The 15525-nt window shown below is 42.8% G+C and overlaps 1 protein-coding gene across 2 annotated transcripts in view; it reads right to left on the minus strand.

Moving 5' to 3' along the window:
* Window positions 1-15525, minus strand: part of STAT2 (signal transducer and activator of transcription 2) — a 180978-nt gene that overhangs the window by 121940 nt on the left and 43513 nt on the right. For both annotated transcript variants that reach the window (XM_075337007.1, XM_075337005.1), the window contains exons 4-6: window positions 9918-10013; window positions 5054-5146; window positions 1946-2024 (exon numbers count right to left, since the gene is read on the minus strand). In XM_075337007.1, coding sequence (XP_075193122.1) covers window positions 1946-2024; window positions 5054-5146; window positions 9918-10013 — 268 coding nt within the window. The remainder of the gene's footprint in view (window positions 1-1945; window positions 2025-5053; window positions 5147-9917; window positions 10014-15525) is intronic.

Raw genomic sequence — 15525 nt, forward strand, 5'->3', positions numbered from 1 at the left:
GGCACCTACCCCTACCAGGTGCCTTAGCTCTTCTTCCATTCTCAAAGGTAGCACCAGGGTCAGGTCAGGTTTTTTTCTCTTGTCTTGACCTATTGCTGTCAGTTGCCTTAGATTCCTAGGTGCAGACTTCAGAGGATGCAACTCTTTTCCCTGATCATTCTAATCCCCGCACATGCGGTTTATACTAGATCTAGATACTCCCTAGTACTCTTAACTCTTCCCCCTATACCTCGGCTCCTGCCGGGTAGGTATTCCTTACGGTGTCTAGGGCCAGGTTCCGGTCACAGAATCTCGTCTCTGCTAACCCTGTTTTCAGGTCTTTCTCTTCCCACCCTTGGGGACTGCTTTAGGATGTCCCATGGTTTCCTGTGTCCCCCAATGAAGCGATAGAGAAAAGTAGATTTTGGGTACTCACCGTAAAATCTCTTTCTCAGAGCCTTCATTGGGGGACACAGCACCCACCCTTTTCTAAGACTTCAATGGATCCGGAATGTTCTGGATTTCAAGCTTCTCCTCGTACTGCTTTTACACAAACTGATCTCCTCAGCTCCGGTCAGTGGGTGTATACTATGTGGGAGGAGCCAACTTTCTTATTTGCCTAGTGTCAGCCTCCTAGTCCCAGCAGCATACACCCATGGTTTCCTATGGTTTCCTGTGTCCCCCAATGAAGGCTCCGAGAAATAGATTTTACGGTGAGTACCCAAAATCTACATACATACACACATTATATATTTATATATGTATATATATATATATATATATATATATATATATATATATATATATATATATATATATATACACACACACACATATATATATATTAGATATATTAGATATATTTATATATATATATATATATATATATATATATATATTTATATATATGTATGTGTGTATGTGTGTATGTGTGTATGTGTGTGTATATGTGTGCGTGTGTGTGTGTGTGTGTGTGTGTGTGTGTGTGTGTGTGTGTGTGTGTGTGTGTATGTATGTGTATATATATATAAATAAATAAAGATTATCTCAACACAAGAACACTTTTAACACATCTATTTGTGGAAATTATTATATTTCCAAAACCTATTGCTCCAGAAGTGTGAAACCTTTGGACAAGCTTCAGGGGCTAAAGTCAACTGCTGGAAGTCGGAAACCATATTCATCAGAGATCGGCAACTGGTCTCCTCGCTCCCTTCCCCTACAACATGCAGCTGCATTTCATAAATGTTCTTGGAGTCTGGTTTGGAAAGGAAGGATCAGCCCTGAAGTCTTGGGAGGAACACTTGACCATTGAACCAAAGGATCGGACCGTGGAACCTCAGAAGCCTCACTTGCTAAGACAAAACACTGGTCCTCTGTAACGAGGTACTGCTCTTGCTCCAGTATAAGGCCCAGGCCTGGCCCCCCATACGTCAACGTGTGCAAGGCCATTATCTGGACGGTGTTTCACTTTGTCTTGGGATCCATGATGGACAGAGTGAAGCAGACCATCATGTACAAGGAGCCTCACAAGGGTGGGAAGGGCGTTCCTGATATCCCCACCCTCTTGCGGTCTCCCTTAGTCTGTGACTGTGTTCGCCAGACTCTGCAAGTCAAGAGAGGTTTTGTGAGCTGGTCCATGTTCTCCTGCTTCCTCTTTGGAGGAGACTCGGGAGGGACAATTGAGACAGGTCCAACCCCTATAACTGGTCAACGCCAGCAAGAATATGAGCTCTCCTATGGCTATGTCAATGCAAAATGTTATGGCTTTGTGGGGGGGGGGGGAAGAGGGAAAAAAAAGGGCAAAAAAAAATTGCTTGGTCATGAAGGGGTTAAAAATTTGTACGATACAAAAAATAAAAAAATATATAAATGCTTATCAAATAACCTGGCCTTGATATGCAATATTTATATTTATTTCATTTCGTTATATAGATCATCATAAATAATTCAGGACCATACTCACATAGGGCTTTAAAAGTTTTATATCTGAAGTCAAATATTTCCTGTTGCTCCTCCAAAAATTTGACCTCTTGTTCAAGAGACTGAAAAATAAAGGAAATTTGTCAAAGAACATTGCGAAAGTAAGATTTATATTACAGTAAACAGATGAAGGAGCCGCAAAACTATTCTTGTGTGTGTTTTCACAACCATGTTTTTTACAAATATTTGCTCCCGCCTGCCAATGTACTAGTTTTAGTTACAGATCTTAGTTTCTCACGTTACACAGTTCTAGGATATCCAATAGGAGCCTCCTAGGTGGCAGCCACAGATCTACGATGCAGGGACATTGTTCTCCATCCTGCAAGATTTCTTGGCTATTTCTACAACTCCCTTAAATACACCAGGGACCGGCCTGTACGACTAGTGCATCGCACGGCTCCGAACCCAGCAGCGTTTTAGAGACAAACATACCTGGCTGAGATCAGACAGCCAGGGCCTGATTATTGCTGCCCACGAATTGGCAGCATGTATCAGATGTCAGGTTCCCTTTAAATCACTGAAAAACCCACACACACTGACATACACTGTAATTAGACCTCTATCGCAATCTGTACAGGATTTATTTTCAGCTTCATCTATTCTAAAGAAGGGACGGGCAGCAAGGTTTTTAGTCAAATAGGAAGATTATTAAAAACAGACTGTTTGGCACAAGCTCGAAGTCATATCACGTCTACTGTCAGATAGTAAATGAGGCAGGTGCAAATCTTAGAACTGGACGTAAGGGAACGGACAGTCCCACCCAGCTCTATTGGCCGTTCCTAAAATCCAGGCCCATTACTATACATGCTGGAGCCTAACTTCTCCGGGTTTTACATCACTGAGGCTTGCCACCTCAGTGACACATACCTCCTTTCCAGTTGCCACCTTACAATAAAGAATTTCTAGTAGAATATTAATATTAGGAGTTTACTGTTTTAGGGGGTTTTTTTTCGTTTTAAATACACTAATATGTACGTACACACACGCACGCACGCACATCATATACATAATATTTTTTTTTACTAGAAGGCACACTTTTTAGCAAGAAAAAAAGTCTTGCTGAAAAGTGCTGCATCTCATACTCCAGAGGCATCTCTCCCTGCAGGGTCAGACCTTCCCCGCTCCTCCCCCGATCACTGAGAGCATTGTATACAGATATATACGTGGCTGTACAAAGGTTTCCCTTCATGTAGGACACTGACCTATGTAATCAGTGCTGGGCAGCAGAGAAAACAGATTGTTCAGTCTGCCAGACACACCTTTGTTCCAGTGCGGAGCTATTTATCTTTTGGCTGTCCCTAGTTATCCTCCCCTCATCCCCCCATGTCAGGGAAGCTCTGATGTCAGCGGAGCTGAACGGGAAAGTTCACTGCTGAGTATACTGTGGGTCTTCTGCACAGACCTATGTTCCTCCATTAGAGCGGATCCAGCAGCAATCCATTGACAAAGTTATGCAGCCACAAAACTGATTTTAAACTGGATCTTTTTTTTTTTAACACTGAAGTCTGGAAAACAGATCCATTAATTAGTTGTCCATTTGTTTTTCCAGTTGAAACTGATCCGGTAAGCAAAAAATGGATCCTGTTCAAATGAAAAAAAAAAACAACAAAAACAGATCCATTCAACGGATCCATTTTACCAAACGTCAATGTTAAATAAACAAGTCCAGTTGAAATCAGTTTTTTTTAGCCAGACCTAAAAAAAAAAAAAAAATGTTTGCACAACTTTTTTGCTGACAGATGGATGGATCCGTTCTAACGGATGATTACTGGACATGTGAACGTCACCTTTCTCATATAAGCAGTTTCTCCTGTGCCCCAAGATGTAGGCAGTATGGGACTAAATAATACTCATCTCAGCTCTGCTACATCTGTGTAATACACCCCGATTCTGATGTTGTTGTGCATTATTTCTCGAGTCGCAACTCATTTTTCGTCAGTAAAACCCTGATGTGATGTCACCCGTCTGTGCACTTACAATAACCCTTAGGGGTACTTTGCACGCTGCGACATCGTTACTGCGATATCGTCGGGGTCAAATCGAAAGTGCCGCACATCCGGCGCCGGTAACAACATTGCAACGTGTAAAGCCTAGATGCACCGATAAATGATCGCAAAGGCGTCGTAAATCAGTGATCTGTGTAGCGTCGGACATTTCCATAATGTCGCACCAATAGGAGATACGATGTTGTTCCTCGTTCCTGCGGCAGCACACATCGCTGTGTGTGAAGCCGCAGGAGCGAGGAACATCTCCTTACCTGCATTCACCGGCTATGTGGAAGGAAGGAGGTGGGCGGGATGGTTACGTCCCGCTCATCTCCGCCCCTCCGCTTATATTGGCCGCCTGCCATGTGACGTCGCTGTGACGCCGCACGACCCGCCCCCTTAGGAAGGAGGAGGGTCGCCGGCCAGAGCGACGTCGCAGGGTGAAGCTGCCATAGCGATAATGTTCGCTATGGCAGCTATCACAAGATCTCGCATGTGCGACGAGGGCAGGTACTATCGCACTCGGCATCGCTAGCATTGGCTAGCGATGTCGCAGCGTGCAAAGTATCCCTTACACTTCCTTTTTAAACCTATATTCATGTATTGTAATTTGAAATGCAAATCTGACTGTTATAAAGTCACTTAGCGTTTGTTCACATGTTGCATTCTTTGCCAGTTTTTTTTCTGTGCGTTTTTACTGCGGGAAACAATACAGCATCAAAGTAAATGCTATTTCTGAAATCTCATGCACACGCTGCTTATTTGCGGATTTGATCCATCAAAGCCTTTTCTTTATATCTGCAGCGTGTCAATTCTTTCAGTGTTTTTCTGCAGCGTTTTTCACCCGTTCAAATGAATAGGGGAAAAAAAAGGGAGAAAAATGTGTGTATTTAATGCAGCGTTTTTTCCTGCCAGAATTCGAGTATTTACAGCACACTTTTTCTGCACCACAATACCAAACTTGTGCACCCAGTCTAAATGTTACCTGCCCTATTTCCACTCATTAGTTCTTAATTATTTTGGAATATTTTGTTCCTGTTTTCTTTTCTGTATACCTGGGTGCCTCCTATACCCCCATATAGAGATTATATATGCCATCCTCTTACCATAACCCGCTCTTTTGCTTCGTTCACACGCTGCTCTATTTTGCTCTGCTGCGCTGTCTCCATTGGTAATTGCACTTGTGGTCCACACTGTGCCTACAGAGATATAAAGTGATCAGATATATGTCCTTCATTATTTTTCACATCCTACTAATGATGAGCAACTTTCGAAATCCTCAGATTCGCGATACTCATAACGAGTACTGTGTAATACTAGTGTATTCATTCCGAAAAGCATGTGCAATGCAAGTCAATGGGGAAAAACTCACAAAGTACCGAGTAACCTGAATTCCGCACTATTCATGTGAGTAGTGAATAGTACATTATTTGAGTTAATCATTACTTAGCGAGTTTTTCCCCATTGACTTGCATCGCACATGCTATTCAGAACAAATACGCAAGTATTAGACAGTATTCGTAACGAGTATCACGAATCTGAGTATTTCGAAGCTCGCTCATCATTACTTCCTACACTTCCATCAATTTTATACATAATAAATCAGAAGTGAAACATGTAGTTAGATTTTACATTCATTATATGCCATGCCAACACACTGCTGGGGTATACAGAATTAAACAATTGTTTCTTTTCTTAAGGTTTTATAAAACCAAATCTATCACCAAGCATTCGGGGGATATTGTCTTTGGCTATACAGTGACAGACTACAATGCAATACAACAAATATAGTTTTACATTGGTGAGTTTGACGGCGATCATACTGTGTTTACAGGAAAGCTCCTGGCACATACGCCAACAATCCCCATACGCACTCATAAGCCCAGCATATGCCAAGTGACCAGCACTCCACAAACAAATATAGAACACGTATTAAATACATTATGGGAACCTGACATCACATCCATGCTGCCTGAACAACTTGTCCGAGGCCACTACCTGGTGGCTTCTCTTCACCCAGGTCCCAATGACTATCAGGTCGTCTCTCCCTATGTATCGTGTTTCCCTGAAGATAAGGCCTACCCCGAAAATAAGCCCTGGCATGATTTTACAGAATTTTTGGTGTATGGTTGAAATACAAGCCCTACTCCAAAAATAAACCCTACTTATAATCAAGGACGGCGTTAGGGAGAGTTAAACTGCACCATTTCTAGGGGCTCCCACTGCCTTAGGAACCCCAACATTTGTATTCCGATCGTTTAAGGACCTCTGATGACTTCACAACCATGTGACCAAAGGTCTCTTAATTGCAGGAGTCTAAAGGAACTGAACAGGAGACAGACTGATATGCTGGATTGGCATTAGGGAGAAGGGAGAGCAAACTGGGCAATTTCACAGGAACCCCATTCTCCTAGGGGCCTCAGCATTAATATCCTGATAATTCTGGACTCACACGAATGTATGAAAAAACAATCCTATTCTCGTCCAGGAGAGTAGGACAATTGTTTCTCACTTGTCATCAGTGTGCTCTCAGTGTGCTGTCCATGTGCAATCCGTTTTTAGCTCAGCAGCAAATAGTCATTTACAGTGTTCTGTGCTACATGATAAGAATGTATCCTTAAAAACAGATGTCACTAGGATGGTCCGTGTGCCGTCCGTGTGATGTCCGTTTTTTCTCCTACCCATTGACTTGTATCAGCGAGTCTCTGCCGTTTTCCGGATTGAAATCGCAGCGTTTTTCCGACTTTTCTCGCATCCAGGTTTTGGATGTGAGAAAAGCTGACCAACTGCTCTCCCTCATTAACTAACATTGGTCATTGTGCAATGAGAGATTTTCTCACATTGCACTCCTCCGTTTTTCACGCTCGTGTGAGTATGCCCTAAGACTGCTTAAGGACCTTTGTGTCATCATGTCATATGACCAAAGGTCTCTAAAGGCCCCGTCACACTAAGCAACATCGCTAGCAACATCGCTGCTAACGAACAACTTTTGTGACGTTGCTAGCGATGTTGCTGTGTGTGACATCCAGCAACAACCTGGCCCCTGCTGTGAGGTCGTTGGTTGTTGCTGAATGTCCTGGGCCATTTTTTAGTTGTTGCTGTCCCGCTGTGAAGCACAGATCGCTGTGTGTGACAGCGAGACAGCAACAACTAAATGTGCAGGCAGCAGGAGCCGGCTTCTGCGGAGGCTGGTAACCACAGTAAACATCGGGTAACCAAGAAGCCCTGTCCTTGGTTACCCGATATTTACCTTTGATACCAGCCTCCGCCGCTCTCACTGCCTGTGCTGCCGGCTCCTGCTGTGTGCACATGTAGCTGCAGGACACATCGGGTTAATTAACCCGATGTGTGCTGTAACTAGGAGAGCAGGGAGCCAGCGCTAAGCATTGTGCGCTGCTCCCTGCTCTGTGCACATTTAGCTGCAGCACACATCGTGTAATTAACCTGATGTGTGCTGTAACTACGAGAGCAGGGAGCCAGCGCTCAGTGTGCGCTGCTCCCTGCTCTCTGCACGTGTAGCTCCGTGCGGTGGTAACCAAGGTAAATATCGGGTTGGTTACCCGATATTTACCTTAGTTACCAAGCGCAGCAGCTTCCACGCGGCGCTGGGGGCTTGTCACTGGTTGCTGGTGAGCTCACCAGCAACTTGTGTAGCCACGCTCCAGCGATCCCTGCCAGGTCAGGTTGCTGGTGGGATCGCTGGAGCGTTGCAGTGTGACATCTCACCAGCAACCTCCTAGCAACTTACCAGCGATCCCTATCGTTGTTGGGATCGCTGGTAAGTTGCTTAGTGTGACTGGACCTTAAATTGCAGGAGTCTAAAGCTGAAGAGGACACAGGCTGGTATTTATGTGCAGTCAGTGTGTGTGTAGATAGATATTCATCTACTATCCAACATCCTCTAATTGATAGATTACATAGATAGGATAGATAAGACAGACAGACTATTATTATTATTTATTATTATAGCGCCATCAATTCCATGGCGTTTTACATGTGAAAGGGGTGTACATAATAGGGACAAGTACAATAATCATAAACAATACAAGGCACAGACTGATACAGGAGGAGAGAGGTCCCTGCCCGCGAGGGCTCACAGTCTACAAGGGATAGGTGAGGATACAGTAGGTTAGGGTAGAGTTGATTGTGCGGCGCTGTATCAGACTGAGGGTTACGGCAGGTTGTAGGCTTGTCGGAAGAGGTGGGTCTTCAGGTTCCTTTTGAAGCTTGTCAAGGTAGGCGAGAGTCTGATGTGTTGAGGCAGAGCATTCCAGAGTATGGTGGAGGCACGGGAGAAATCTTGGATGCGATGGTGGGAAGAGGAGATGAGAGGGGAGTAGAGAAGGAGGTCTTGTGAGAATCAAAGGTTATGTACAGGTAAGTACTGGGAGACTAGGTCAGAGATGTAGGGAGGAGATAGGTTGTGGATGGCTTTGTATGTCATGGTTAGTGTTTTGAACTGGAGTCGTTGGGCAATGGGAAGCCAGTGAAGGGTTTGGCAGAGAGGAGAGGTCGGGGAGTAGCGGGGGGACAGGTGGATGAGCCGGGCAACATAGTTTAGAATAGATTGTAGGGGTGTGAGACTGTTAGAAAGGAGGCCACAGAGCAGGAGGTTGCAATAATCTAGGCGGGAGATAATAAGGGCATGTACTAGGGTTTTTGCAGCTTCTTGGGAAAGGAATGTATGGATCCGGGAAATGTTTTTGAGTTGGAGGCGGCAGGAGGTGAAAAGGGCTTGGATGTGTGTCTTGAAAGAGAGATCAGAGTCTAGGATTACTCCCAGGCAGCAAGCACGTGACACTGGGAAAAGTGAGCAGCCATTGACATTGACGGATATGTCAGGTGGGGGGGGTGAGTGAGGAGTAGGAAAGACAATGAATTCTGTTTTGTCCATGTTCAGTTTTAGGGATCGAGCAGCGAAAAAGGATGAAATAGCAGACAGACATTGTGGGATTTTGGTTAGTAGGGAGGTGATGTCAGGTCCAGAGAGGTAGATCTGAGTATAATCAGCGTAGAGATGATACTGAAAGCCGTGGGACTCTATGACACAGTTACACACAGGGCTTTGCATTATGTTGATGTTACAGAATGTGATATGACTTTATTTCAATTAATGTTGATTTTTTTTTTAAGAATTAATGTGGATTGCTGTTCAGGAAAAAATAAAAATAAAATAAAAATAAGACATCACTAAAAATAAACCCTACCCCATCTTTCAAAACAAAAAATAACATAAGGCCCTGTCTTTTTTTCGGAGAAACACGGTATGCTCATGAGGAAGAGACCTGTCAGGGGTGGGGAGAGGCTGAGACATATGGTACCCGGCCATGTTTTTGAAGAATGTTTTCTTAGGAACGTCACAGCGTTTCAGAGTAAAAATTAGCTAGCTGCAATAGCACAGTCAATGTCTTTTTCATGCTGCATGTGGTTTGGGTATCATGATGACAGGTTGCCCTTATTTCCAGCTTGAACATTTATACCATATCCATAGAACACACTAGCAATGTAGATTAGATGTGCATCTTCCATCCATCTTTAAAATGGGGCCCATACACACATCACTTGGGAGATGGTCCAAATTTTCATAACAATGAATAGGAATTTTGATTGTCTCTTCACTGACTACAGTGCACGATTTTCAACATAGAGGCGGTCTCATTGGGTGTAGATTCTGAGAGTCAATCAAGAGAACACCAGGGGGCGCCATAACAAGCATGTGACAGTAATGTCCACATTACAGAAGTATTTTTGTAACTCTTCCAGTTAAAAAAAATATGTTTTTCCTGATTTAACAGAGAAGAGTAATATACTATAAGACAGCGGTGTATAACAAAACTGAAGGTACTCTCATATTAAAAAGATGTATAGCCAATATATATTTAAGTAGACGCATGCACAAAACTGAAGTGAATAGAATTTTTTTTTTGGGGAGGGGGGGGGGGGGATTCCCACAAATGAAATAGAACCTACCTGTGCGTCCTGGGATTCTAAAAGGATCTGCTTCTCCTTTTGTAGAAGTGCCCGGATCAATTCTGCTAGAAGCTGAGGGTTTTCCTGGTACTCACTCTGCAATAGAGAAATAGGAAAAAGGCGCATGAAGCATCTGTAGGTAAAACCAGGAGGGATTCCAAAAGAGAAGAGATGCAGAACTTTCCAGTATACATTTCCGTCTGTAGGGTTCATTCCTGATTTTGACAAATATTTACAAATAATATGGCCCCAAATACTGTACTGCCGAGAAGAGTGGCCTAAGTATACATTTATACATGGCAGAGATGCAGCAGTACTTTCTGGGAATGGCCTATTCACGTGAATGGAGCTTGCAGAAACGGAGGCACAAGACAACCACAGGCAAATGTATAGAATGGTTTTTCAGAAGAAGAAATGTCTAAAGTAAATCTGCTGTATGTGAACATACCGCTACAAGCCATGGATGTATGTGGCCTTCAGGGAAAATGTGTATCCACTGAAGCAAACAGCAAATATTTTTATTGGATGATTGCTAGCCAAGGTCTTGAAAAAGTTTTCAAAGTGTACAGAGAGTTTACACCTTTTGATTATATTAAACAAAAGAAACAAATGGAGTACACAGCATCCACTAAAATATAAACATTTATTGAATCTTCTAAAAAAAAAAAAAAAAAATCACATATATCACATTACAGTACATAGGTCACAATATAAGGAGGAAAAATAAGATAAATCACACTAGTAGGGGAGGAGTCCAAAAAGAGAACCTGCTTCACGCAATAGGCAAATCAAAAAAAGGTCCGTGGAGCCTCCGTTAGGAGTCTCGACAGAAAAATATCCAGATATCCCTCCGGGAAGGACCTAGCAAGGAGTGGCTCTTTTTAGGAGACCACCATATTAAGTGGCCCTTTTAGTCAATATCCAACTCTTTGACAAGTTTAAAGATATGACAAGGGAAATACCAAGGCCAGGTATCCATCCACAGACAGCTGTTTCGGAGTATTGCCCCTCATCAGTGTGGAGTAGGATTCTGGCTAAGTGGGAGCAATGCCTAGGCTATTTTCTGTGTCAAGACTCCTAACAGAGGCTCCATGGACCTTTTTTGATTTCAATACTTCCCAGGGGGCAATGCACCTAAGATTTCACTGTGTTGAGCGCCTTTGATGGCTGCCGGCAGTGTTTTCTCTGGCTGGTCTCCCCGAGATCAGTGACTGTTTTGTCTTGCTGGTCAACTAGGCATTGCTGCCAGCTAGCCAGAATCCTACTCCACACTGATGAGGGGAAATACCCCGAAACAGCTGTCTGTGGATGGATACCTGGCCTTGGTATTTCCCATCTGAAAGTATATAAAACAACTCAAATAGGGATGAGACAGCAGTTGTATATTTTGTACAACCCCCACATAGAATATAGCAATATCAAATAATCAGCTGCAGTCCCCGGCCATGCGCTTATCTTGGCTGTGTACCACAATAAGAGGAAACACATGAGATTTTTATTATTATTATTATTATTATTATTATTTAAATAAATAATTTAAATAAAAAAAAAGTGTGTGGTCCCCCCTAATTTTGATACCCCGTCATGATAAAGCTCGACAGCTGGGGGCTGCTATTCTCAGCCTTGGGAGTCCCATGGTTATTGGGACCCCCCCTCCCCCGGCTAAGCGTAGCAACCTGCAGCTGCCTGGGATTGTCGCATCCATTAGATGTGACAAGCCCAGCACTTTACCCAGCTCTTCCTGATTGCCCTGGTGCGGTAGCAAATCGGGGTGATATAAAAGAGGTGAATAACAGCCCACAGCTGTCACTAAGCAGCAGATTAGTTATGGTAGGCGTCTATGACACCCCCTATCACTAATCTGTAAGTTAAAGTAAATAAACATAAACAATGGAAAAATACTTCAGGTTAGTGACGGTCCCAGCTGGTAACCTGAGTGACGTCACAAGGTGAATTGTGGGTCTCCTGCAGATCCACTGGCATGAACGGGATTCACCTTGTGACGTCACCGGGTTTCCTTATACCTAGGCATCGCAGTCTTTACCGTGGGACTTTGCTGGAGGGAAGTCTGGTGACGTAGATGCCATGGTCTGTAAGGCTATCCATACCTCAGTAAGCCTGGGTCATCATGTTGATGACTCAGGGTTACTATGGCAGTGATTGGGCCCCCGTGATCACTTTCCAGGGACCAGATTGCCGGGGATAGGTAAGCGATCCCTCTCCCTCCCTTCTGACAGCTGCAATCGCACTGATCGCATTATTCAGGGGGTTAAATTGCCGGGAGCAGAGAGAGCTGGGTCCCAGCTAGAACATCATAAAATACAAGAATTGCCGGCACTTCCTAATCTCATAGTCTGAACTGGTGCAAACTGAACATAGCATACATTATCAAAAAGTGCAGTTGCACTCAAGTGGAGGGAAGGGAAAAAAAACAGATGTATATGGTGAACACTGGAATGTAAAAATGCATTACTGCAAAGAAAACATCAAAATTTTGAAGGAAAAAAAAAAAAATTAGTTATTTTGCAAATAAAATTGGCCAAGTTTACTCCAGCCCAGTTACCACGCCAAGGTATAACTCTCAACTGGGTCCTAATCTAAATTTCTGCCTCTGTAACATCAGCTGGAAACCCGGCAGTAAGAGCAGCGGTACAGTGCCTGAACCCCCGAGGTCGCCATGACAAATAAAGCATGAAATAAAGCATGTAAAAAAAGAATGCAAAAAAGCACATTTTTTCAGCAGCTCTTTGCTGCCAAGACATGCTTTTTTTGTGCTGAAAAAAAAAGCACCGTGAGCACATAGCCTAAATCTGCAAACACTGATTGAGAGCTCAGTTTGAGAAGCCACTGCTCAAACACAGGCTCTTAACATATAAATTGTGTCTTCTGGGCTGTGACATCCATGGGCAACAAAGAGCACTGGGGTCCTGGGTTCAAATCCCACTAAGGACAACATCAGCAAGGAATTTGGGTCATTCCACATCAAGTGGACCAGTTTTAAAAATCGTCAACACTCGACCTTCTCCGATTTTGCTGAAAATTTATAAGGATGTACATGTATGTTTGAAAAGCTGTTCTGTAAATTTTTAGGGCCAGATCTCAAATACATTGGGCACTGTTGACCTTTCACTGGAGGTTCCACCAAGCTTGCGGCTTCAGCTAAGAGGATTTTGCAAACTTTGGCACATAGCCATTAGAGTTCTATACTGACTATGATGCTGAAATTTGGCATACTAGCTCAACTTTTGCTGCTAAACACGATACAATTATTACCGGCTATGGCAAAACAATATTTTGGCCACAATTTTGTGTCAAAGTAGCTTGTAAAACGCCTTGCATAAAATTTATGCCTAACTTTGCCCATATATAACTCAAGACCAAAAACCAATAGTAACTGGTGCTTTGCCCTGTACACCAAACATCTACATGACTTTGCATTGCTTCAATATCACGGTCAAAGCATATGTATTTGTGGAAATATTCACACCCACATATGATGAGAAACTTAAAAACGAATTTTACCTATTTTTAGGTAAAATTTCTCAAAAAGGGTACCCCTAAAATATATTAATTCTGAAAAAATAAATAAATAAATAAATAAAGAGCACATTTTTCTCTACAAGAATCATTGTGTTTTGTTTTTTTTGAGTCTCTCAGTTTAAGAAAAGAAAAATGCCACTGAATATGGTGTTATTTATTAATACGCAATGAATGGTAATTGCACTATTCAAACCCTTGCGTTGGTCCATGGTGGTTATACCACAACCAATTCCCTAAGAATTGGTATTATAATCCTATTAAGAATTGTAATAATGCGGTCTTTCGAGAATTGGCAGCCCCATCGCCTAGGAGCCATGGCCGGTAGGCGTGCAAGGCCAGCCGCGGGCGGTCTCTTTATCGCAGGTTCCGAAGCCTGAGGGTGGGTGTCTTTGCCTAGGATCCCAAGCCTAATATTGGGTATCTTTTGTTAGTTCCCAAGCCATAATGTTCAGTCAAAGTGGTCTGGAATTGTTGCTGAATTTGCAACATAATGGGTTCAGAGAAGCTGTATTGTCGTCCCATTGCTGTTGCAGCTGGTTCTGGAATTCTTGCAATGATTGACTGCTCGGGAATCCAGCATGTATCATTTCTCACAGGCCAGTGAAAGAAGCTAGCTGGTCCATGAGGATGCATAAAAATGTATTAATGCATCATGGTCGTCGACTGAAATTTCAGAAATATTTCCAATCCACCAGTTCCTATCGTAAATGCAGGCAATGTATTGCCCTGGCTGGAGGTTTGCAATTGGCACAAAAGGCATTTCTGATCTGACAGATCTATCTTCATGGGCAATGAAAGATGATGGGTCATTTGACACCCTTGAAATGCGAATCTTTTTGTCATCAATTGGCACAAACTGGTGATTTTCTCTTGTTACAGCAATTGTATGTCCATCTTTGAACCGTTCCTCTTGAACTACCCCTATTTCGTCAATTTTTTCTTTTGGAACAAAAAAAAACAACTTGATTCCATGCAGTTGCTCGTTGCAAAAGTTAAATAAATCCACCGGGGTCAGTATTTGGTTTTCAGTTGGGCGTTGAAGACTGGCACGAGCTGCCAACCTCTTTGCTGTCCCTCCAATCTCATCACAGGGCGACTTTCCATGACTGGTACCAAAAAAATTCCATTCAGCGCTGATATTGAAATCAGCATTGTGGTGGCACAAGTTGAAAAAATTTTTGAAATTTTTGTACTGGGCTGCAGATCCATCGTTGAAGTAGTGGATATGACAAATCCCATAAATGAGAGTCTTGAGATACTCCACAATTACTGTTAAGAAAGTGTAGACTGCAACTGTGTCATGTCGTGAGCAATCACTGATTATGCAAAAGCTCATGTTCTGCGCAGCTTCACCATTTAACTCCTTGAAGTAAAGTACAAATGGGTGTACTGTAGCTTGACTATTTTCCCAGTGGAAACCTTGAATGGCATCTTGAACAATAAATGAGTAATTTTCAGCAAAGTCCATAAGGATCACAAGCTCTCCAGGTCTCAGATTTTTCTTCAACAATTACAGATAGCAATTTTGATGCTTGGCGATGTAGTGATGGCTACAAAGTTTAGAAATTTTCAAAACCAATTCTTCAATGAAATCTTCTATAGTCAGTTGTTTGGTATCAAGCGTGTCTCGATCAGTGTGACTCAATTGTTTGAACTCAATAATATCTTTAGAGTCACTGTTGACAAACACATTGACTAGAAATTCTTTTAAAACTGCAGGACCCGGGCATTTATCACAACGGCCAAGCATACAGTCCTTGGATTCAATTCCAAAGACCATTTTGCATATGAGCTCTTTGTAGTCATCATTGATTGGGCATGCTGCAAGCATTAGTTTGACATTTTGGTGAATGGTACACACACAAACGGAATGTGTTCCAGCAGATCTAACGGTTATACACCACTTTGGCCGAAGCTCACAAAACTTGGAAAATCCAATTTCAGGGCCATTCCGATCCCGATAGGCAACAAACATTTCCCTCATATTGCTCAGTAATAGTCGCTTTTGCATCTGCTTTTTTTCTCCTGCTATTCACACTGATACATAGTAGTCTTTTTTACCAGGGCA

The sequence above is a fragment of the Anomaloglossus baeobatrachus genome, chromosome 2 (assembly GCF_048569485.1).
Source record: "Anomaloglossus baeobatrachus isolate aAnoBae1 chromosome 2, aAnoBae1.hap1, whole genome shotgun sequence".
NCBI classification, from domain to species: Eukaryota; Metazoa; Chordata; class Amphibia; order Anura; family Aromobatidae; genus Anomaloglossus; species Anomaloglossus baeobatrachus.